This window comes from Dermochelys coriacea, chromosome 2 (genome assembly GCF_009764565.3).
Source record: "Dermochelys coriacea isolate rDerCor1 chromosome 2, rDerCor1.pri.v4, whole genome shotgun sequence".
Lineage (NCBI taxonomy): Eukaryota > Metazoa > Chordata > Testudines > Dermochelyidae > Dermochelys > Dermochelys coriacea.
The window spans coordinates 63,402,103-63,426,999 of record NC_050069.1 but is presented as its reverse complement, the minus strand read 5'-3'; the positions used below and the strand labels follow the sequence as shown (position 1 = coordinate 63,426,999).

Here is a 24,897-nt window from a genome sequence, read left to right as displayed (position 1 = left end):
ATAATTTGACTTTAGGAAAGCTTTTTATACGCTCTCCCACAGTATTCTTGCCAGCAAGTTAAAGAAGTATGGATTGGATGAATGGACTATAAAGTGGATAGAAAGCTGGCTAGGTTGTCGGGTTCAATGGGTAGTGATCAATGGCTTGATGTCTAGTTGGCAGCCAGTATCAAGCGCAGTGCCCCAGGGGTCAGTCCTGGGGCCGGTTCTGTTCAACATCTTTATTAATGATCTGGATGATGGGATGAATTGCACCCTCAGCAAGTTTGCAGATGACACTAAGCTGGGGGAGAGGTAGATACGCTGGAGGGTAGGGATAGGGTCCAGAGTGACCTAGACAAATTGGAGGATTGAGCCAAAATAAATCTGATGAGGTTCAACATGGACAAAAGCAGAGTCCTGCACTTAGGAAGGAAGAATCTCAGGCACCGCTACAGGCTGGAGACTGACTGGCTAAGTGGCAGTTCTGCAGAAATGGACCTGGGGATTACAGTGGATGAGAAGCTGGATATGAGTCAGCAGTGTGCCCTTGTTGCCAAGAAGGCTAATGGCATATTGGGCTAGTATTAGTAGGAGCATTGCCAGCAGATAGAGGGATGTAATTACATCCATTCCAGCAGTTAACAAGAATATCAGAGGAACAGTGGGGGGTGGGGTGGGAGGGAGAAATACCATGGGGAAATAGAAAAGGAGTACTTGTGGCACCTTAGAGACTAACAAATTTATTAGAGCATAAGCTTTCGTGAGCTACAGCTCACTTCATCGGATGCATTTGGTGGAAAAAACAGAGGAGAGATTTATATACACACACACACAGAGAACATGAAACAATGGGTTTATCATACACACTGTAAGGAGAGTGATCACTTAAGATAAGCCATCACCAACAGCAGGGGCGGGGAGGAGGAAAACCTTTCATGGTGACAAGCAGGTAGGCTAATTCCAGCAGTTAACAAGAATATCAGAGGAACAGTGGGGGGTGGGGTGGGAGGGAGAAATACCATGGGGAAATAGTTTTACTTTGTGTAATGACTCATCCATACCCAGAGTACCCAGAAGTCACCTACTACAGGACAGGCCCAACAAAGAAAACAACAGAACGCCACTAGCCATCACCTTCAGCCCCCAACTAAAACCTTTCCAACGCATCATCAAGGATCTACAACCTATCCTGAAGGACGAGCCATCACTCTCACAGATCTTGGGAGACAGACCAGTCCTTGCTTACAGACAGCCCCCCAATCTGAAGCAAATACTCACCAGCAACCACACACCACACAACAGAACCACTAACCCAGGAACCTATCCTTGCAACAAAGCCCGTTGCCAACTCTGTCCACATATCTATTCAGGGGATACCATCATAGGGCCTAATCACATCAGCCACACTATCAGAGGCTCCTTCACCTGCGCATCTACCAATGTGATATATGCCATCATGTGCCAGCAATGCCCCTCTGCCATGTACATTGGCCAAACTGGACAGTCTCTACGTAAAAGAATGAATGGACACAAATCAGACGTCAAGAATTATAACATTCAAAAACCAGTTGGAGAACACTTCAATCTCTCTGGTCACTCGATCACAGATCTTAGATTGGCTATACTTCAACAAAAAAGCTTCAAAAACAGACTCCAAGGAGAGACTGCTGAATTGGAATTAATTTGCAAACTGGATACAATTAACTTAGGCTTGAATAGAGACTGGGAATGGATGAGTCATTACACAAAAGCTCACGAAAGCTTATGCTCTAATAAATTTGTTAGTCTCTAAGGTGCCACTGGTACTCCTTTTCTATTTCCCCATGGTATTTCTCCCTCCCACCCCACCCCCCACTGTTCCTCTGATATTCTTGTTAACTGCTGGAATTAGCCTACCTTGCTTGTCACCATGAAAGGTTTTCCTCCTTTCCCCCCCCTGCTGCTGGTGATGGCTTATCTTAAGTGATCACTCTCCTTACAGTGTGTATGATAAACCCATTGTTTCATGTTCTCTGTGTGTGTGTATATAAATCTCTCCTCTGTTTTTTCCACCAAATGCATCCGATGAAGTGAGCTGTAGCTCACGAAAGCTTATGCTCTAATAAATTTGTTAGTCTCTAAGGTGCCACCAGTACTCCTTTTCTTTTTGCGAATACAGACTAACACGGCTGCTACTCTGAAACCTGTGTACATGCAATTAAATATCTGTCACAAGACCTTTTAGAAGGGTCAAGAATACATTTTTTTTTCTACACTTATAGACCCTATCAGCCACCTTTAATTTATAACATGCATGCCCTTTCTCACCAACTAAAAGTAAGAACTTCATTCTTCAGGAATGCTTTAATGGATATATAAATCATCCCCAGCAGGGATGTATTCAATAGTATTCAGAAAAAAGGATGAGCTCAACCAGGCTTCCTGTGGTACAAACTCAGTGTCACACCATGCCAATAAGCCATACAAGTGCTGAGCGGGCGAAGTGCTTTGCTTTTCTATGCACCAAAACCATGAACAGTGAAAGCGAGGGATTAATTTTAGCCCCCAGTTTAGTCTTTTGTGAAAATAATAGTAACACGAAGAGAAATATTTTATGGGTTTAAAATAAACCATTCACTAACTTTTTAAAAAATAATAATTCTTGTGCCGTGCTGGAAACGCAAACGCAACAGCACCCAGCGCTGGAGGAGACGAAACCGCAGCACCATCCCGGGAAGGGGGAGAACCAGTCCCAGAGCGCAGCTGATGGGACAGGCGGAGACAGGATCACGCAGGGAACAAGGTCCGTGTGCCCGCTGGGACCTGCACGGTGGTACCACCCCCGTCGGGGTTTTGGCCTTGACTCCTCCACCGCGGCCAGCCGCTTGTCACCCCCGCGTGCAGGACCCCGGGCCCGCGCGCGCACGCTGAACGGCCAATCAGGGCTTGCTGGGCCGCCCAGGAGGCGACGTCACGGCAGGTGCCCTTCAATCACGGGCGTGGGCGGGTGGCGTGGCCCGGCCCCTGGGCGGGGAAGGGGGCAACTCGTCACTTCCAGACCGGAGCCCGGCGACTGCCGGTTCGGCCGCGGCGCTCTGGCCCGCGAAGGAGGTGCCGGTTAGGTCCCGCCTCTCGCAGGCGCGGCGGTGATTGGTCAGTCCTGTGCAGCTCGCGATTGGCTGTGCGGAGAGGGCTGAGCTCCAAGTGGAGCCCGAGCCTCTGGACCCCAAGAGCCGGTGACCGGCGAGGGAGCGCGGAGGCCCTGGCTGGGCAGCGGGTGAGTCTGGGCGGGGTTGTGTTGGGCGCTGGCAGGGCGGGGACCTCTCGGGGCCGGTGTGGGGCTCCCTGTCGCGTGAGTCCGCACACGCTGTCGGGGCCGGGAGCCTGATGGTGGGAGGCAGCCGCGGGGCCTCAGGGCCCGGAGCCACGGAGGTGGTGGGGACGCGGTGGAGCCGGGCGGGCAGCTCGGTTCAGAGCTCAGTCAGACGTGCCGATCCCCTCCCCACACGCTCCCCGCCCCCGGGCGGGCGGATCCTTCAGGTCAGGCGAAACACGGGAGGGGCGAACCGCGAGTCGGAGGGGCCCTCGGAGGATGCGCGCGGGGGTCCCCCCACTTCCGTTGGCCGAGGCGCGCTCCCTGGGTGACGGCACTGACGCGGGACCCCGCCCTTACCAGCTCTGGGGGCGTCTGGTTTCCGCCCTCCCATAGTGCGCCCCCTGCGGGAGCCATAGCAGAGCCATCGGTGGTCGTAACAGCCACGTGTAGCCTCCGTCAGCTCACTGGAGGGAGCCTGCCTGATGATGGCCTTTCTGATCAGCTGCCCGGGACGGCACAGTAGAGACCAACTTTACATGCAACTTTGGGAGCCACAGCTTCAAACATGGCTGTTGCTATTACAGCTCCAGCCTTAGGATGAACGGGACCTAAAGGTGATCCTGGATGAACAGTGTTTAGTACAGGCATACACACCAATTGGCTTACTATATTCCTATTGCTTCTTCACTTGCTAACAGGTTTCAGAGTAGCAGCCGTGTTAGTCTGTATTCGCAAAAAGAAAAAGGAGGACTTGTGGCACCTTAGAGACTAACAAATTTATTAGAGCATAAGCTTTCACGAAAGCTTATGCTCTAATAAATTTGTTAGTCTCTAAGGTGCCACAAGTCCTCCTTTTTTCTTTTCACTTACTAACGTTACAGATCTTCTTTTCCTTCCCGCCTTACTGATCTCATGAGTGTTGACAGAGAGATCTGTGTCACTGTGTAGGCAGAGCGGGGTGATGTGGTCACTGCCATAGAGATTTTGCAATCTAAATCAGATACAAAATTGTAGGTAACTGTTAATATTACAAAAATCAAACAAACCTTGAGTTAACATCCATAAGTTCTAAGGAGGGCTTTGAAGGGAGATATGTGAAAGAAAGCATAGAATCAAATGAACTAAAAATCACAAATGAATCAAACTGTACCATAGAATCTCTAGGGATAGACATTCCATGCTCTAATAATAAGAATATAGCAGTAGGGATGGTGATAGTGACTGCGAAATGCTCAGGGAGATTAGAGAGGCTGTTAAAATAAAAAACTCAATTATAATAATGATGTGGGATTTCAGTTATCCCCATGTTGACTGGATACATGTCACCTCAGGACCAGATGCAGAGATGAAGTTTCTTGACGCCTTAAATGACTGCTTCTTCGAGCAGCTGGTCCTGGAACCCACTAGAGGAGAGGCAATTCTTGATTTAGTCCTAAGTGGAGCACAGGATCTGGTCCAAGAGATGAATATAGCTGGACCACTTGGTAATAGTGACAATAATTTTAAATTATACATTATATCCCTGTGAGAAGAAAAACACCACACAGGCCCAACACTGTAGAATTTAATTTCAGAAAGGAGAACTACCCTACTTAAACAGAAATTAAAGGGAACAATGCAAAAAGTGAAATCTCTGCAAGCTGTGGGGAAACTTTTTAAAGACACCATAATAGAGGATTAACTTAAATGTATGCCCCAAATTAAAAAACATAGAGAACCAAAAAAGAGCCACCGTGGCTAAACAATAAAGTAAAAGAAGCAGTGAGAGGCAAAAAGTCATCCTTAAAAAGTGGAAGGTAAATCTTAGTGAAGAAACTAGAAAGGAGCATAAACACTGGCAAATGAAGTGTAAAAATACAATTAGGAAGACCAAAAAAGAATTGAGGAACAGTTAGCCAAAGACTCAAAAAGTAAGTACGTCGGAGGCAGGAAGCCTGCTAAACGTCCAGTGGCCCCACTGGACAATTGAGGTGCTAAAGGATCACTCAAGGACAATAAGGCCATTGCGGAGAAACTAAATGAATTCTTTGCATTGGTCTTCACGGCTGAGGATGTGAGGGAGATTCCCAAACCTGAGTCATTCTTTTTAAGTGACAGATCTGAGGAACTGTTCCAGATTGAGGTATCATTAGAGGAGGTTTTGGAATAAATTGATAAATTAAACAGCAATAAGTCACCAGGACCAGATGGTATTCACCCAAGAGTTCTGAAGGAACTCAAATGTGAAATTGTGAAACTACTAACTATAGTCTGTAACCTATCATTTTAAATCAGCTTCTGTACCAGATGACAGGTTTCAGAGTAGCAGCCGTGTTAGTCTGTATTCGCAAAAAGAAAAGGAATATTTGTGGCACCTTAGACTCTAAGGTGCCACAAGTACTCCTTTTCTTTGTACCAGATGACTGGATGATAGCTGATGGGACGCCAATTTTTAAAAATGGCTCCAGAGGTGATCCCTGCAATTATCGGCCTGTAAACCTGACTTCAGTACTGGACAAACTGGTTGAAACTGTAATAAAGAACAATATTGTCAGACAGATAGATTAACATAATTTGTTTAGGAAGAGTCAACATGGTTTTTGTAAAGAGAAATGATGCCTCACTATTAGAATTCTTTGAGGGGGTCAACAAGCATGTGGACCAAGGGGATCCAGTGGATATAGAGTACTTAAATTTTCAGAAAGTCTTTGACAAGGTCCCTCACCAAAGACTCCATGGTAGTTTATTCTGCATAAGAGCAAGAGAGAAGGTGCTCTCATGGTTTGGTAAAAAATAGAAAACAAAGGGGAGGTATAAATGGTCCATTTTCAGAATGGAGAGAGATAAATAGGTGTCCCCTAGGGGTCTGTTCTGGGACCAGTCCTATTCAACATATTCATAAATGATCTGGAAAAAGGGGTAAACAGTGAGGTGGCAAAATTTGCATGTGATACAAAATTATTAAAGATAATTAAGACCCAGGCAGAATGCAGAGAGCATCAAAAGGATCTCTCAAAACTGGGTGACTGGGCAACAAAATGGCAGATGAAATTTAATGTTGATAAGTGCAAAGTGATGCACATTGGAAGGCATAATCCCACCTATACATATAAAATGATGGTGTCTAAATTAGCTGTTACCACTCAAAAAGATCTTGGAATAATTGTGGATAGTTCTCTGAAAACATCCACTCAGTGTGCAGCGGCAGTCAAAAAAGCAAACAGATAATAGGACAGAAAATATCATGTTGCCTCTCTATAAATCCATGGTACGCCCACATCTTGAATACGGTGTGCAGATGTGGTCGCCCCATCTCAAAAAAGATATATTGGAATTGGAAAGGGTTCAGAAAAGGGCAACAGAAATGATTAGGGGTATGGAACAGCTTCTGTATGAGGAGAGATTAATAAAACTGGGACTTTCCAGCTTGGAAAAGAGATGGCTAAGGGGAGATACGATTGAGGTCTATAAAATCATGACTGGTGTAGAGAAAGTAAATAAGGAAATGTTGTTTACTTCTTCTCATAACGCAAGAACTAGTCACCAAATGAAATTAATAGGCAGCAGGTTTAAAACAAATAAGAGGATGTATTTCTTCACACAACACACAGTCGACTCCTTGTGGAACTCCTTACCCTTCACAACATCCTCTGGCAAGACCATAACAGGGTTCAAAAAAGAACTAGGTAAATTCATGGAGGATAGGTCCATCAATGGCTATTAGCCAGGATGGGCAGGGATGGTGTCCCTAGCCTCTGTTTGCCAGAAGCTGGGAATGAGCGACAGGGGATGGATTACTTGATGATTACCTGTTCTGTTTATTCTCTCGGGGGCACCTGGCACTGGCCACTGTCGGAAGACAGGATACTGGGGTAGATGGACCTTAGGTTTGACCAGTTAGGGCCGTTCTTATGTTATAAGAGCATTTCAAAGTGGGATGTTGCAGACTCAGTTATTTTTCCTGTCTGAGGAAGTCTGGTACCTTGTATGGAGATAACAGTGTTTTATTTCAGTTTGCCATATGTAAGCACTACACGTGACTGCATCTAGCACAATTCAGATATGGAAGCTAGGTGACTTGAGATTCGTAACAGGATATGATGGCTTACAGTAACTTGATTCCAGTCCAGTTCATTTCGACCTCAAAATAATTATTAAAGTCATTCCAAGTGGAAAATGATTGTGGAATGTTTTTTATGATCTCGCAACGTGATGTGATGGTACTTTATAAATTATTAGTTAACTGCAGTAATGGAATTGTAGTTCTGTTGTCTCTGAAAAAACAGATGCACTTGAGTACAAAAGCAAGAGGAGGAGTCTCTGTTTTATGAACATCAGATAGCGAAGTTTAGATCTGTGATGAACAGATACTTCTGAAGACAAGTGGTCAAACCTCTAAATTCATGTGGGTTTTTCTTTAAATTACTCTTTTGTAGCTCGCAAGATATGATACTATCGTTCTTCTATACTTTGAGGTACACTAACATGACTTTGTTATGCTTCAGTTTTATAAAACTTTAATATAAATCTTACTGTTTAGAATATATTGTAGCACTTGTTTTTATTTGTTGGAATATCTCTGGAAACTGGAGCATAGACAAGCACTAAGACTGTTACTCTGGTGCTCAGAAATAAATAGTTCCTAGCAGTGACTCTGCAATCTTTGCTTACTAGTCATGTCACCCTTTTATAAATATCTAGTCTGCACTAGTTTGGGAAATGGATAATCTTCAAGCTGGTCCTACATTAAAAGATTCTTGATGACTCTTCAGTATACTGCTGCGGTAGGTTTTTTTTTTTTTTTTTGTCTGAAATCTCATTCTTTCTTTGACATTCAGACCTGGTTTACGCTTAAAATTTAGGTAAACGTAGCTATGGTGCTATGAGTGTAGAAAAATCCATACCCCCGAGAGCCATAGCTATGCAGACCTAACTCCTAGTGTAGACACATCTAAGTGCATGGAAGCATTCTTCTGTCGACCTAGTTATTGTCTCTTGGGGAGGCGATGTTTCTACAGCAGCAGGAAAACACCATCTGGTGCTGTAGGCAGTGTCTACACTATGGGGTTATGGTGGCATAGCTACAGAGTTTAGGTAAGCTGCTATAGTTCCCGAGGTATATATGATCTTGGTATAATCGCTTTTATAGGTGTCACTTCATCAGATGATGATGGGGCATGTCTGCAGTTGTTAATGCTGGCACATGCATCCCTGATAAAGTGAGTAAACCGGATTTTTAAGGTGTCTGCTTTAAAGGGAGACTGTCTACTTCAAGATTATATTTCTCTTAATCTTGTACCTGCAAGTAACACCTCCGTTCTCTGTAAGGGATTAGAGAGGTTTTCCTTTATTTTTTTCTTTGTTTAGTTTGTACATTTTACAACACTTTTTATACAAATACAGTAAATTGATTATATGCAGTCAGTTTCTTCTTTAGCCTGCATAGCTTTCACATAAATGGGTGGGAAGGGGAGATTTTTAGGAAGGAAAATGTGACTATTTCACTTTAAAGGTGGAAAATGACAACTATGGACAGGGACTCGGACAGATAAAAGACTTGAAGCTACTTTTTTTCATAAATGTGTCTACGTCAAGGTGGTGTCTGTTTTAATTTTTTTTCTTCTCTCCATTTCTGTGTAGCGCTGTAAGCCTTGGTTGAGTGTTTCATTATAACTTTTCTCCACAGTACATTGTTTTCTGTTTGAATCTGAAAAGTGCTTTTAGACTTACTCCGCTAACTCGTTATTAAATAATCAGTATTATTTCCTTAACTTATAAATCAATGGCTGATATAAAAATGTTGGGTATTGTATACAAGACAGAGGCAAATGTGAAAAATGGGGGAAGCAGAGCATACCAAGGCTCATGTTAGAAATAGAGCACTCCCTGAGGAGTAGAAGTGTGTCTGGAATTCCTTCCAGATTAGGGTCACTGAATATTGTGTCAGTTTCTAGGTAATTGGGTGCCTATAAAGGAGGACTTCCTGATGTTGAGGGGGAGAGTTTCTCTCTCTTTCCTTTCAAATTTACTTAGTTGGAGTGGGATATTAATCTTCATCGCTTTTCTCCCAAATTCTGTTGGGTGTCTTCCTTCTCTGAGACAACCTGCTTATAGCTTTCACAATCTGAATTAATAACTACCAATGAAGTGCTGCATCTTACAGCAGGGTTATTACGGTATTCTGAATTACTGTAAATATAAAGACAGTTTTCAGAGTAGTAACCGTGTTAGCCTTTATCCGCAAAAATAAGAGGAGTACTTGTGGCACCTTGGAGACTAACAAATTTATTAGAGCATAAGCTTTCATGAGCTACAGCTCACTTCATCGAATGCATAGAATGGAACATATAGTAAGATATATGAAGTGAGCTATAGTTCCCGAAAGCTTATGCTCTAATAAATTTGTTGGTCTCTAAGGTGGCACAAGTACTCCTTTTTGTAAATATAAAGGAGAAATTGACATGACTCTTGTCAGTTTATCTCCAGTCCTCAAGATTGCGAATGCCCTTTGTCAGACTGACCAGTCTCTTCTCTTGCTTGAGAAAGCTATGAGCAGCAGCAATTACTGAATCATTTTGTTTAACTTAATACTTAGAGAGTTATTTTGCAAACATAAAAGCTAGAATCTTTTTAAATGAACAGCCAAAGTCTGCAAAAACAGGTTGCTTGAGTTTCTCCTCTCAGGAAGGGTAAGTTGAATAGACTCTTTCAGTTCATTACTTTTATTTCTTAAGTTTCAGAGTGGTAGCTGTGTTAGTCTGTATCAGCAAAAAGAACAAGGAGTACTTGTGGCACCTTAGAGACTAACAAATTTATTTGAGCATAAGCTTTCGTGGGCTAAAACCCACTTCATCGGATTCATGCAGTGGCCACGAAAGCTTATGCTCAAATAAATTTGTTAGTCTCTCAGGTGCCACAAGTACTCCTCGTTCTTTTTATTTCTTAGACACTTGGCAGCAGGAATTTCCAAACTGTAACCTACATTTAGGAGGCGACTGTCACTTGGTCGTGCTGATGAGTATGCCAACATTAAATATTATCCATGTCTATAGTTTCAAGAGAAAAGATAGAAAAGTGGGCCAAGTAACTTTTGTTCTTTAGGATAACCTCTTGCTGCTACTTAAAGTAGTTCAAATGAAGGTTTTTGCTAGAGCTGGTAAAATGAACAAATGTTGAATTTCTCCTTCTCAAATTTGGCAGCTACATAAAGTGCAGATGAGAGACATTCTAGAAATTTCTGTTATTGCTGTCTAACAGTTTCATTGAGGATGAAATCTTTGCATTCTTGGGATGTAAGTAGATTGTGGAAGAGTTGTGATTTATGAAGAAGGGTAGAGTGCAGTAGAATCTAGGTAAAACAAATGTCTAGGGAGGTTGAGATAACTCTAGAAAATGAGTGGATCTCATAAAAACATCAAGGTGAAATATTTTTTGAGTATTTTTTGTTTTCTTTTAGATGGCAGCTTAATTGGAGATTATGAAAACATTAAGACTTGGTTCTGGGTTAATGTAGTGTTCTAGAGGGATACTCAGTGCTAGCATGCAGTAGATCTGAAACAGATTTTCATGCTTTAATGGTTCTGATTCTATTGATGTAAATGGTACAACTTACATTAACTTTTGTGACAGCCAGATCAAGACCACCTTCAGCAAGGAATTAAATGAGTAAAATTGGTGCCCTCAACCCTAGAATGCCTTAAGTATCTAAACCAGTGATACTCAGACTGAGGCTTGAGAGCTTCAAGTGGCTCTTTAATGTGTCTCCTGTGGTTCTTTGTAACATGTCATATTAAAACATGTTGTGATTTTTAATTATTAATCAGCATGCTTTTACTATGTTATTAACCAATTGCAGTTGATAAAATAAAACTTGATCAGTCATTTTGCTGTGAGAATTATGAATATGTTAAAATAGTAAACGAAACAATGAATTCACGCTACTGTGGTTCTTTTGAGTAACATTGAGTGCTAATTTGGCTCCTGAACCACTGAGGTCCGAGTATCACTGGTCTAAACATTACTTAAAACTGAAGTGGTTTACACCCTGAATTATGAACAGTCAACTTCTCTAAATAGCTCTGCTGTAGAATAGTTGTTCTATCAAATTTAATCTCTTGCCAAGTGCAAAAAAATTTTAAACATCTGAACTACTTGTGGTAGTGGTGAGGAACTCGGTCAAACCAGATTTTTTTAACCTCGCCTTAAAAAAAATCTTTAGTGCTGAGTTCTTGGTAATAACTACATATGGAAACTTGGCATAGGAGTTGTAAACTGTTGGGGGAAAAAACTTGTTTGTAATGGAAACACTGGCAGTCCTAACTGTTGTGATGCTTGCAGGCATTCTCATGTCTCTTCTAATCCTCTGGCTTGAGCATATTTCCTGCATATCATTTCTTTCCCAGTACTTTAGCTTTTTTTTTTAATGGTGACTAAGGGTATGTCTACACTACGAAATTTTATAGAAGTCGATTTTTAGAAATGGACTTTATTCAGTCAATTGTGTATGTCCCCACTAAGCACATTAAGTCGGAGTGTATCCTCAATACCGTGTCTAGGATCGACTTGCAGAGTGGTGTACTGTAGGTAGCTATCCCACAGTTCCCACAGTCTCTGCTGCCCATTGGAGTTCTGTGTTAAGCTCCCAATGCCTGATGGGGCAAAAGCATTGTCGCAGGTGGTTTTGGGTACATGTCGTCAGTTGCCCCTCCCTCCCTCTGTGAAAGCCACGGCAGACAACCGTTTTGCGCCTTTTTTCCTGGGCTACCCATGCAGACGCTATACCATGGCAAGCATGGAGCCCGCTTAGCTCACTGCTGCTTTTGTGAGCGTTGTAAACACCTTGCGCATTATCCTGGAGTATGTGCAGAACTGGGCTAAGAGACGTCAGCACGAGGACGATTGTGATGAAGACATGGACACATGTTCCTGAAAGCACAGGCTGTGGCAGTGGGGCTGGTTGATACAGTGGAACGCTGATTCTGGGCCCGGAAAACAAGCACAGACTGGTGGGACCACATGGTGTTGCAGGTATGGGATGATTCACAGTGGCTACGAAACTTTTGCATGCGTAAGGCCACTTTCCTTGAACTTTGTGTTTCTTTCCCCTGCCCTGAAGCTCAGGAATATCAAGATGAGAGCTGCCCTGACAGTTGAGAAGTGAGTGGCGATAGCCCTGTGGAAGCTTTCAACGTCTGACTGCTACCGGTCAGTCGGGAATCAGTTTGGAGTTGGCAAGTCTACTGTAGGGACTGCTGTGATCCAAGTAGACGTTCTGTTATCAAGGGTAGTGACTCTGGGAAATGTGCAGGTCATAGTAGATGGCTTTGCTGCAATGGGTTTCCCTAACCGTGGAGGGGCGATAGATGGAACGCATATCCCTATTTTGGCACCGGACCACCTTTCCAACCAGTACGTAAACCGCAAGGGATGCTTCTCAATGGTGCTGCAAGCACTGGTGTATCACAACGGACATTTCACCCACATTAACGTGGGATGGCCGGGAAAGGTGCATGACGCTGGCATCTTTAGGAACTCAAGGCTGTTCAAGCAGCTGCAAGAAGGGACTTACTTCCCAGACCAGAAAATAAGTGTTGGGGATGTTGAAATGCCAATAGTTATCCTTGGGGACCCAGCCTCCCCCTTGCTCCCATGGCTAATGAAGCTGTACACAGGCAGCCTGGACAGTAGTAAGGAGCAGTTCAACTATAGGCTGAGCAAGTGCAGAATGGTGGTAGAATGTGCCTTTGGACGTTTAAAAGCTTGCTGGCACAGTTTGCTGACTAGGTTAGACCTCAGTGCAACCAACATTCCCATTGTTATTGCTGCTTGCTGTGTACTCCATAATATCCATGAGGGTAAGGGGGAGATGTTTATGGTGGGGTGTGAGGTTGAGGCAAATCGCCTGGCGGCCAATTTTGAGCAGCCAGACACCAGGGCGATTAGAAGAGCACAGCTAGGTGTGCTGCGCATCAGAGAGGCTTTGAAAACCAGTTTCATGACTGGCCAGGCTACGGTGTGACAATTGTGTGTGTTTTTCCTTGATGCAAACCCACCCCCTTTGTTGATTTTAATTCCCTGTTAGCCAACCACCCTCCCCCTTCGATCACAGCTGGCAAAGGAAATAAAGTCACTATTGTTTTGAAACCATGCATTCTTACTTTTTTTAATTAAGAAAGAGCGATAACTGACAAGGTAGCCTGGGTGGGGTGGGGTGCGGGAGGAGGGGAGAACAAGGCTACATTGTTTGTTGTAGCCACACTACAAATCATATCTGTTCGAATGACAGACTTCTGTTGCTTGGGCCATCCTCTGGAGTGGAGTGGCTGGGAGCCTCCCCCCCTCCATGTTCTCGGGTGTCTGGGTGAGGTGGATATGGAACTTGGGGGGGAGGGCAGGCGGTTATACAATGGATGTAGGGGGGTCTGTGCTCTTGTGGGCTTTCCTGCAGCTCCAACAGATGCTTCATTGTGTCCATTTGCTCCCCCGTTAGCCTTAGCATTTCCTCCTGCCTCTGCTCTTTGCTCTAACTTAATGCTTTCCTGGCCTCTGCTACTGAATGCCTCCATATATTAATTGTGCCTTATCAGTGCGGGAGGACTGCATGAGCTTGGAAAACATGTCATCGCAAGTACGGTTTTTTTCACCTTCTAATCTGTGATAACCTCAGGGATGGAGATGATGAGGGAGGATAGAAACATTTGCACCTGGAGGGAGATAAAAAGGGAGAGTAAAATTTAAGATGATACATTTCTGAGAACAAAAGGGAGTCTCTTTCACAGTGAATCAAGCAATTCACAGCAAATGTGCTTTAGGTACAAGGTCGCATTTTGCCTTTTATATCGTATGGTGACACATCACAAATGGCTGGGCAACAGAATTTGGTTTCCAGGTAGCCATTGTAAGCCTTTTGGTATGTGGGGTTGGCTTCTTACGCCTTCATAACGTGGGAAATGTTTCAAACTGCAGCACCATTCTTTCCCATAGCAAGCAAAGCCAGTTGGGTTTCACATTTTAAAAGGAGGGGCTGAGGTTTTCAGGTGGATGTGCAGCAAACACCTCCCCCCACCCCACTGCGTGGCTATTCTCCGGGATGATCCCTTTTAGCCAAGTGCAAACAACCCAGTATGAACGGGGTCCTTTTACCTTTCCCTTACAAAAGTTCCCCTATTTCAACCAGGTGACCATGAATGATATCATTCTCCTAAGGCTAACACAGAAAGATATAGACCATTAAATGTTACTTGAATGTGACCAAAACCCAGGACCATTCGTTGCCATGCTTTGTGCTGCAGTGATTCTGGACTACTTGCTACTGGCTTGGCGTGGTAAAGTGTCCTACCATGGAGGATGAAATAAGGCAGCCCTCCCAAGAAACCTTTTGCAAAGGCTTTCAGAATACCTGCAGGAGATGTCCCTGGAGGATTCCTGCTCCATCCCCAGAAACGTTAACAAACTTTTTTCCAGTAGCTGTACTGGCCACGAATGCATTCCAGTTCTTCAGGGCAAATCAAACATTAAACACTATTGCTTTTAAATCCTGTACTGTAGTTACAAATGTGGGCTCACCAGAGCTGCCTTCTCTGGCTTCACGGTCAGGGATCCCGCCTTGAGAGGGTATTGTCTCCAGGGTGATAAAAAGGTCCTGGCTTCCAGGGAGAATGGATTCACCGCTTGCCTGCTGTGCATTCTCCTCCTCATCCACAAAATCCTCCTCCCTGTTGCTTGAGGCTTCCCCCCCCCCCCCGCAGGTGTCCTGAGACAGTGGTGGGGTAGTGGTAGGGTCCCCCCTAGGATGCCATGCAGCTGATCATAGAAGCGGCATGTATGGGGCTCTGACCCAAAGCAACTGTTTGCCTCCTTTGTCTTTTGGTAGGCTTGCCTGAGCTCCTTAACTTTCACGCGGCATTGCTGTGAGTCCCCATTATAACCTCTTTCCACCATGCCCGGTGCGATTTTGGCATAATGTATTAGCATTTCTTCTTTTTGATCGGAGTTCAGCCTGCACAGATTCTCTCCCCATACAGCAATCAGATCCAGTGTCTCCCTTTCAGTCCATGCTGGAGCTCGTTTGCAATTCTGGGCGGACTGCATAGTCACCTGTGCTGCTGAGCTCGCCACGCTAACCAAACGGGAAATGAAATTCAAAATTTCCCAGAGCTCTTCCTGTGTACTTGGCTAGTGCATCGGAGTTCAAAGTGCTGTCCAGAGCGGTCACATTGGAGCATTCTGGGATAGCTCTCAGAGGCCAATACCGTCGAATTGTGTCTGCACTACCCCAAATTCAACCCAGCAAGGTCGATTTTAGCACTACTCCCCTCACTGGGGAGGAGTACAGAAGTCAAATTTAAGAGCCCCTTAGGTCGACGGAACGGGGTTGGTTGTGTAGACACATTCATTTTAAAATCGACCTAACGCGGCTAAATTTGACCTAACCCCGCAGTGTAGACTGGGGCTAAGGAATTTTACTAGCTTCCAACAAATCAATACATATAGTTCATACTATAATATTCCTGTTGTTCAGAATGATTCAGTGACTTAGACTCTGCATATAAACTGTCAGATGAAGCCAAAAATGATCCAGAATCTACAGTCTTAACTAATTGTTATTGAGTGGCAGCACGAACACTTTTGTGATAAAAGAATAAGGCTTAGGTTGGACTTTTATTCATCTTCTGCTCTGGCCTTTGAAGCCACTTAAAACAACACAGAGTAACACGGTAAACGAGATTGTGAGGAGAAATACTTGTTTCTCTAATCTATTTACAGTAATCTTAGTTGTAACAATTACTAGGGAAGGGATTTGACAGAAGTTACTTGTAAGCTGATGGTGTCCAAAAGCTGATGCCATTCGCTGTTTACAGATGTTCCAAGTGACCCTCGCTCACTTGCTATCAGATAATTATGTTTAGGACCTTCTCCTGCTTATTGCTGAAGTAAAGCCATTATGCCGTGGAAACCGTTACTGCATTCTGCAACAGCAGTTTTAGTGCCTTAAATGTGACATATTTTTGTTTTAAAATCTAGAGACTATTTAGAATACGTGGCTATTGTGAAAGTACTGGGAACAGCTGTTGCTGAAAAATTCTGCATTCAGAGTCAGTTTCTACTCAATCCCATTGTTGGAATGTGTGTAATTTTGTCGGACCTAAAGAAAGCCTTTTTACATTTGCCTTTTATTTCAGAGGGACTATGGAACTTCAGCAGCCCTGTAGGTTTGGAAGGTTTAAATACCAGTTTGTGAAGACTTTTTGCCACTCCAGATGATCTGCTGGATTAAACGTGTAATTAGGATGGTTTTTGCACAAGTTGGACTAAACATGGAATCAGTAAGTGTTCCAGTTTCATTGAAATTCTATTGAGTGCAAATATTTCAGATATAATCCACTTAAATATATAGTTCACAGTGAGAGCACATGGGACTGCATTTTAAATTTTATGCAGTGTTGGTATAATTCTTACATTAATTAATTTAACTTGATTGACATAAGGTTATGAAACCTAATGCTTAGGTATATGATCATAGTTGCTATATTAAAAGTTAAAACAGGTTGTTATGTTCCTGCTGGCTTTTTGACAAAACATATAACTGATAATGGAACACTGTCATTCAGGGTGCACAAAGAAGGGGTTTTCTAAACACTTTTAAATTGAAAGGACACTTGTTTGTTTTTTCTCAAAGGGGGGAATTAATTTCCAAATAAACTAGTGTGATGCAATAGGTTCACCTCCCATACAGTCTCTTGGCTATTCTAGTACCAGTTCAAGTTCCTGAAATGCTTGTAAAACACAGTGGTACTTAACAGGTCTTTGCGGGTATGTCTACATGGCAAAAAAAAAAAAAAAAAAAAAAATACCTGCAGCGATGAGTCTGAGCTCTGGACTACAGACTCGGACTCTTACTAAGGTCACATCTTCACTGGCAACGTTAAAGTGCTGCCTTGGCAGCGCTTTAACGTGGCTTGTGTAGTCGCAGCATACTGCTGGGAGAGGTCTCAGTGCTCTTAAAAAAAACCACCCCCATGAGGGGAATAGCTGGTGCACTGTCTACAGTGGCACTTTACAGCACTGAAACTTGCAGTGCTCAGGAGGATATTTTTCACACCCCTGAGCAGGAAAGTTGAAGCGCTGTAAAGTGCCAGCATAGACAAGCCCTAAGAAGCTAAAGTAGCCATGTAGATGTTCAGGCTCTGAAGCCCAGGAAGGTGGGTGGGTTTCAGAGTGCAAGCCTGAGCCAGAACATCTGCATTATTATTATTATTATTATTTATTATTATTTATTTTAGTGCTGTAGCATGAGTCTGTCTGTATACCTGAGCTCAGACTCACTACTGCTGTGTAGACATACCCTATAGTCTGTTCAGTAACACCCCTTTCTCCCATTCTAGTAAGTCTGAGAGCTGAAGAAGTGGTACTCTTCCGGCTTCACCTATCCCAAAACCTTTCCCCACCTCAAGGGAGGGGCAATGGTGATAGAGACCATTCTTGACTTTGTTTTGCACATGTCGATCAGCCAGCCAACCACACCATATTCTTTTCCTCTTTGCCTCTTCTTCACACCCCATAAAATTTCCTGTTTCACTGTAATCTTTCTCTCCTTTCCCTCCTTCGCAGGAGCCCATAACGTATTCTCATTCCTGCCATAATTTCCAAGCCCCCAGCAAAGCACCACAAAACTAATTGTGATCCTAATTGTGTTGTCCGTGCTTCTCTTTTTGAAGGCTGTGCTATGTGCAAGAGCAGAAGAGCTGCATTCTCTGAAGGGAAGCAGAAAGGAGTGTGTACACTTCTCGACTCCCTGCTTCGTGCAGCACTGTAACCCTTTCTTTCACTGCTCGGCAGAAGCAGCAGATCAAAACTAAAACAGTTGCACAGCAACGATGTTCCTATTGACACTGTTGGGAGCCACTCTGAACAGAAGCAGTAGCTTAGGTGCAGTCCTCCGCTGTGAGATCTCCTACATATTCTTCCTCTTAAATGCACAGGGAGGGTGGGAAAGGAAGATTTGCAGTTGTGTTCTATTTAAATTCATATTTTGCCAGATTATTGTAGATTGATGATCTTTTTGTCAGGAGAGCTGGCAAGCTGAAATTATAAAACACAGTTTACATATGACATAATTAATGCCTTTTGATGATCTAAAACAGAGGTTAGAGAACAGGAACAGAAATTCATACCAGACACCAGTTCTTTGAACATGAAACTGAGATGTACAACCTCAGAAATCCTGAGCAACCTCGCTGGATCCTCTTCACAACCAATTCAAAGCATCAAAACAAAACAATCTCTGTATTGACATAGTCATTGTCCTATATCTTTGGGTCCAGTTTTTAAAAAAATATTCTTAATATGGGAAAGAACAGCTCCCGTTTCTTCTTCTGTTTTTTTTTCTTTTTTCCCCCCCTCCTCCCACCCTTTCTCTTCCATAGCAGGCTTGTGGTAACAATTACATTTTCAAACACCAAGTGGTGTAGACTTTTTTTATAACATTTCTCATTTGTGGGGTTGAGGCAGTTAAGTCACCTAGCTTACTTGCTTCCTCTTATCATGCTGATTCTCCTCCTCTCTCCACTATACACTACGTTCAGGTACATTCTCAAATCCAATTTTGAGTGACTTCCACTGGTTAAGTAGCCTGTAGTCTAGATTTCACTGTTAGGGGGAAAAATGATAAACTTCCTCTCATCATTCAGTATTGTACTGCCTAAACAATTCCTCTCTCTGTGATACTGAGGTCAGATCTTATTTTCAGAATTCTGAATTTGTGCTGATATGCTACTTGCCAGAGCCCCAGTCTCAGTGTGCCTAGAGACCTTTCTGATTTGAGTTGATACCCTTAGTCATTATTAGTGTGGTATTGACATAAGAATAGCTATACTATGTTACCTCGATGATCCCTGGCCTAAATTTAAAAGACTGGACAGGTATGCATATCAATTCTAAGATAATATTAATGTTGCATCTTAAGCAGGTAGACAGTGTAACTATTGAGTCCATAAGAGTATGTAGTGTTTGCAGGAGCACAGTTCAAGTGTTAAGATGCATAGCATATATTACAGTATGTTTAATAGAACATGCAAACTTTCACAATAATGAAAAGTCATGGAGCAGGAAAACTATACTTCACATTAATATGTGCATCTTATGTACAGTTCTAATATTAAAAACTGCTCTTGTACACCAATTGTGGAACATAAACATTTATAGTACTTTTTGTATGGCATAAAAAACTAACCAACAAAGTGCTAATTTGTATTTAAAGTTGTGACTAGGATGGGCCACACTGAAAATGCCCCACTCAGGGTAGACGGCAAGAAATTCAGCAGACAGTCCCCAAAACTGGTGACTTACTCTCTAATTAGATTCACCAAATCCGGTAATAAAAGCTTTTGCAGTACCACACTGGTTAATTGGAAGCCAAACAGAGGTCTCTTTTGGCATTCCAGCCCTTGGTTCCCATCCAGGCAACCTAATCTAATATAGTGAGAGGTTATTGAAAACCCATTTTACCATATGTCAGTTCTTTCTAATCCCAAAGTATCAGACACATACCCCCAGCTCAAAATCTCAAATTTTACCCAAATATCATAGTCAGCCAATTCTTTGTAAACTAACTAACAAGAATTATTAAGAAAAGAGCTATAAATGGTTACTAGATCATATATATATACAAATAATTGCAAAGTCCTTGTCAGGTTTGTAGCAGTGATGGAATAGACTGCTAGCTTGTAAAGTTTCTCCAGTAAGATTGGAAGATCCTCAGTCCATAGTTCAAGATGCTCCTTTTAGTTGTGAATCCACAGTCCAGAGAATTATATCAGGAAAGAGGCAATATGAGATGTTTCCAGTGTCTTTTTATATCCTCTTCCATGTGCATGGAAATTTACTGTCCCAGACAAAGCCCACAGCCCCTACATGTAGAAAGTTACTGGCGAAATCCCTTCTTCTGGCCTTCAAACAACCCTCCACCCCACCCCACTCCAACCTTGCGAAGCTTATCACAAGCAAGCTCCCCACAGACCAGGACACACCAACTCAGTGACACCAGACCCTGCCAGAACAACAGGTGCAAAACCTGCAGCTATATCTCCACTGCTACAATGACCAGCACCCCTCCACAACACACCTTTCAAGATCCATGGGTTCTACACATGCCTCTCACAATATGTAGTGTGCACTGGATGAGGCACTAAATGCCCAATAACAATTATGTGGGGGAAACCAGACAATCGCTACACTCTCTACTGAACTCACACAGAAAAATAAGACAAAAACACCGTATCACCCCGGGCGAACGCTTTTCACAGAGCAGTCATTCTATAACTGACCTCACAGTCCTCATCCTCTGAGGAGACCTGCACTGCACCTTTGAAAGACAAGGCTGGGAACTTAAATTCTTAACTTTGCTAGATGCTAAAAATCATGGACTGAGTAGAGACACTGATTTTATGTCTCATTACAACAGTTTGTAACCCATTAAACTTCCTTTGTCCTGTGAATACAGAAGTGTTAATTGGCCACTTCGTTTGAATGGTCTTTGCAACATTGCAAGCATAAGGAGTTAACACATCTTGTTCCACCTTGTATTTTTGCTGTTACACTCTGATTACCTTTCCCAGACCTGAAGAAGAGCTGTGTGTAGCTCAAAAGGTGTTTTTCATCAACAGAAGATAGTCCAATAAAAGAGATTACTTCACCCACTTGTCTCTCTAACATCCTGGACCAACATGGCTACAACAACACTTCAAACAGCATAGACTATGTCATTGTTGAAAAAAATCTAATTGTAGTCCCTGCTAGTAATTAACCACATACTCTGTAATGCTCTCTTCCCATTATTCTTCGGTTCTTCTTATCCCCTGAGAGTTGTTGAAGACTTCAATGACATCCTTCTAGTTATTTCTTTCCTTTTAATTTATTTTCCAAATACACTCCTGGGATCAGATGCTCACTCCATCTCCTGAAAACTTCCTGCCATAGACAATGATATACGTAAATGTTCAGAGCCAGCAGCAGAGCAAATGAAGAACTAATGGTGGCTTTGCATATGTTTTGTCAAATGTAGGGTTTTAGCATGTTGCCAAGTGTCCAAGCTTTATTGTACTTTTGGCTTTTTGTTTGCTCCAAATCCTGCATGTGGCTTTGGACATAGGGATTTTTATTGCTATAAATTGAAAATATTCCACCTCCTGGGAATATTTTAAAAGATGTGGTCATCTTATTTTTTTAACAATCTAGAATATAGCTCTTCTGTTGAATCTAACCAAGGCAAAGTCCCCATGGAAGAACACAAAAGGAAGAAACCTGATTAAACTGCAGCAGAAAGCAGTTCAAATGAACAGATGTGCTGAAATGCTATGCACAACTTCATGTTCACTAGGTATGAGAGACTTGTCATGATTGGAAGCTTCCTGTTCTCTTCCTAGAAGTCTTTCCTCCTTCCCTTCCCCTCACTTGCTTGCCTTTTTTTTTCTTTTTTCTTTTTTATCTCCATAAACTATCAAGGAATTCCACTACTGCTTAGCCAGCCTGTGCTAGTTGGTAGTGATCCTGGCAGCATCAGTGTGCCTTGTGCTGTACATTACATAAGTAAAGGCAGTCCCTGACCCAAAGAGCTTTCATTCTAAGGTAAGAAAGAGAATGTGCTGGGAAACAGAGCTAGGGATAACTTATTAGGGTGTGGAAAAGCAGCATCGCTTACCCCATAACCTCAGCCATGCAGAACACAGTGCCATCCACAGCCTCAGAAACAACTCTGACATCATAATCAAAAAGGCTGACAAAGGAGGTGCTGTCGTCATCATGAATAGGTCGGAGTATGAACAAGAGGCTACTAGGCAGCTCTCCAACACCACTTTCTACAAGCCATTACCCTCTGATCCCACTGAGAGTTACCAAAAGAAACTACAGCATTTGCTCAAGAAACTCCCTGAAAAAGCACAAGAACAAATCCGCACAGACACACCCCTGGAGCCCCGACCTGGGGTATTCTATCTGCTACCCAAGATCCATAAACCTGGAAATCCTGGACGCCCCATCATCTCAGGCATTGGCACCCTGACAGCAGGATTGTCTGGCTATGTAGACTCCCTCCTCAGGCCCTTCGTTACCAGCACTCCCAGCTATCTTCGAGACACCACCGATTTCCTGAGGAAACTACAGTCCATTGGTGATCTTCCTAAAAACACCATCCTAGCCACTATGGATGTAGAAGCCCTCTACACCAACATTCCACACAAAGATGGACTACAAGCCGTCAGGAACAGTATCCCCGATACTGTCACGGCTAATCTGGTGGCAGAACTTTGTGACTTTGTCCTGACCCATAACTATTTCACATTTGGTGACAATGTATACCTTCAAATCAGCGGCACTGCGATGGGTACCCGCATGGCCCCACAGTATGCCAACATTTTTATGGCTGACTTAGAACAACGCTTCCTCAGCTCTCGTCCCCTAATGCCCCTACTCTACTTGGCTACATTGATGACATCTTCATCATCTGGACCCATGGAAAAGAAGCTCTTGAGGAATTCCACCATGATTTCAACAATTTCCATCCCACCATCAACCTCAGCCTGGACCAGTCCACACAAGAGATCCACTTCCTGGACACTACGGTGCTAATAAGCGATGGTCACATAAACACCACCCTATATCGGAAACCTACTGACCGCTATTCCTACCTACATGCCTCTAGCTTTCATCCAGATCATACCACTCGATCCATTGTCTACAGCCAAGCTCTACGATATAACCGCATTTGCTCCAACCCCTCAGACAGAGACAAACACCTACAAGATCTCTATCATGCATTCCTACAACTACAATACCCACCTGCTGAAGTGAAGAAACAGATTGACAGAGCCAGAAGAGTACCCAGAAGTCACCTACTACAGGACAGGCCCAAGAAAGAAAACAACAGAACGCCACTAGCCATCACCTTCAGCCCCCAACTAAAACCTCTCCAACGCATCATCAAGGATCTACAACCTATCCTGAAGGACGAGCCATCGCTCTCTCAGATCTTGGGAGACAGACCAGTCCTTGCTTACAGACAGCCCCCCAATCTGAAGCAAATACTCACCAGCAACCACACACCACACAACAGAACCACTAACCCAGGAACCTATCCTTGCAACAAAGCCCGTTGCCAACTCTGTCCACATATCTATTCAGGGGATACCATCATAGGGCCTAATCACATCAGCCACACTATCAGAGGCTCCTTCACCTGCGCATCTACCAATGTGATATATGCCATCATGTGCCAGCAATGCCCCTCTGCCATGTACATTGGCCAAACTGGACAGTCTCTATGTAAAAGAATGAATGGACACAAATCAGACTCAAGAATTATAACATTCAAAAACCAGTTGGAGAACACTTCAATCTCTCTGGTCACTCGATCACAGACAGACCTAAGAGTGGCTATACTTCAACAAAAAAGCTTCAAAAACAGACTCCAAGGAGAGACTGCTGAATTGGAATTAATTTGCAAACTGGATACAATTAACTTAGGCTTGAATAGAGACTGGGAATGGATGAGTCATTACACAAAGTAAAACTATTTCCCCATGGTATTTCTCCCTCTCACCCCACCCCCCACTGTTCCTCTGATATTCTTGTTAACTGCTGGAATTAGCCTACCTGCTTGTCACCATGAAAGGTTTTCCTCCTTCCCCCCCCCTGCTGTTGGTGATGGCTTATCTTAAGTGATCACTCTCCTTACAGTGTGTATGATAAACCCATTGTTTCATGTTTTCTGTGTGTGTGTATATAAATCTCTCCTCTGTTTTTTCCACCAAAGGCATCCGATGAAGTGAGCTGTAGCTCACGAAAGCTTATGCTCTAATAAATTTGTTAGTCTCTAAGGTGCCACAAGTACTCCTTTTCTTTTTGCGAATACAGACTAACACGGCTGCTACTCTGAAACCTTAAAATTATTAAACTCTGCTTTTATCCATATCTTGGAAGGAGGTATTTGACCTACTTCAAATTCCTTTTCCTCCCCCAACTTAACATGCTTCATCTATTTAAAGAAAAAAAAAAAGGTGGCTCTGTTCTGAGTGTCTCAATGTGTTGTGACTTGAGGTCTGTCGCATAGAATGTGAGTTCCTTAGGGCAGAAGACTGTCTTTGAATAGCATTGAACATGCTGCAAATACTTAAAATCAATTATTTGTGCTGATGAAAGCAAGTTAAAGTATGACTTTCAAAATAGTGTGGGTCACCAGTATGAATTTGAGTCCATAGCATGTCTTCCATGCTGCAAGGGAATATGTAATTTTGGTATGTGTACATTTAAACATTATACAGTACAAATATTGCTGGATGGAGCAAATAGCTTTATTGTATCTTAATTGTATATTGGGTAAATGATCTAACAAGTACTATAACAGTTCACTTAATTTTTTCCCTCAGGTGCTCTGGTCAGGAAAGCCTTATGGTTCATCTCGAAGTATTGTAAGGAAAATTGGTACTAATCTCTCTCTTATCCAGTGCCCAAGAGTTCAGTTTCAGGTAGGAATTCTTCACAGTTTAAAAACCTTCTTAAAATACTTTTCCATTTTTCTCAATGGCGTTTGTTTTGTGTTAGAGGATTTTAAAGTTGATCTGCAGGTGCATTTAAAACAAAAATGTGTA

General features: G+C 43.0%; 1 protein-coding gene across 1 annotated transcript in view; it reads left to right on the top strand.

Moving 5' to 3' along the window:
* The first annotated feature begins 3,019 nt into the window (after nt 1-3,019).
* MTFR1 (mitochondrial fission regulator 1) overlaps nt 3,020-24,897 on the top strand; it is a 43,612-nt gene continuing 21,734 nt past the window's right edge. The window contains 3 exon segments of the mRNA XM_038390081.2: nt 3,020-3,238; nt 16,438-16,581; nt 24,676-24,774. Coding sequence (XP_038246009.1) covers nt 16,516-16,581; nt 24,676-24,774 — 165 coding nt within the window. The 5' untranslated portion in view covers nt 3,020-3,238; nt 16,438-16,515.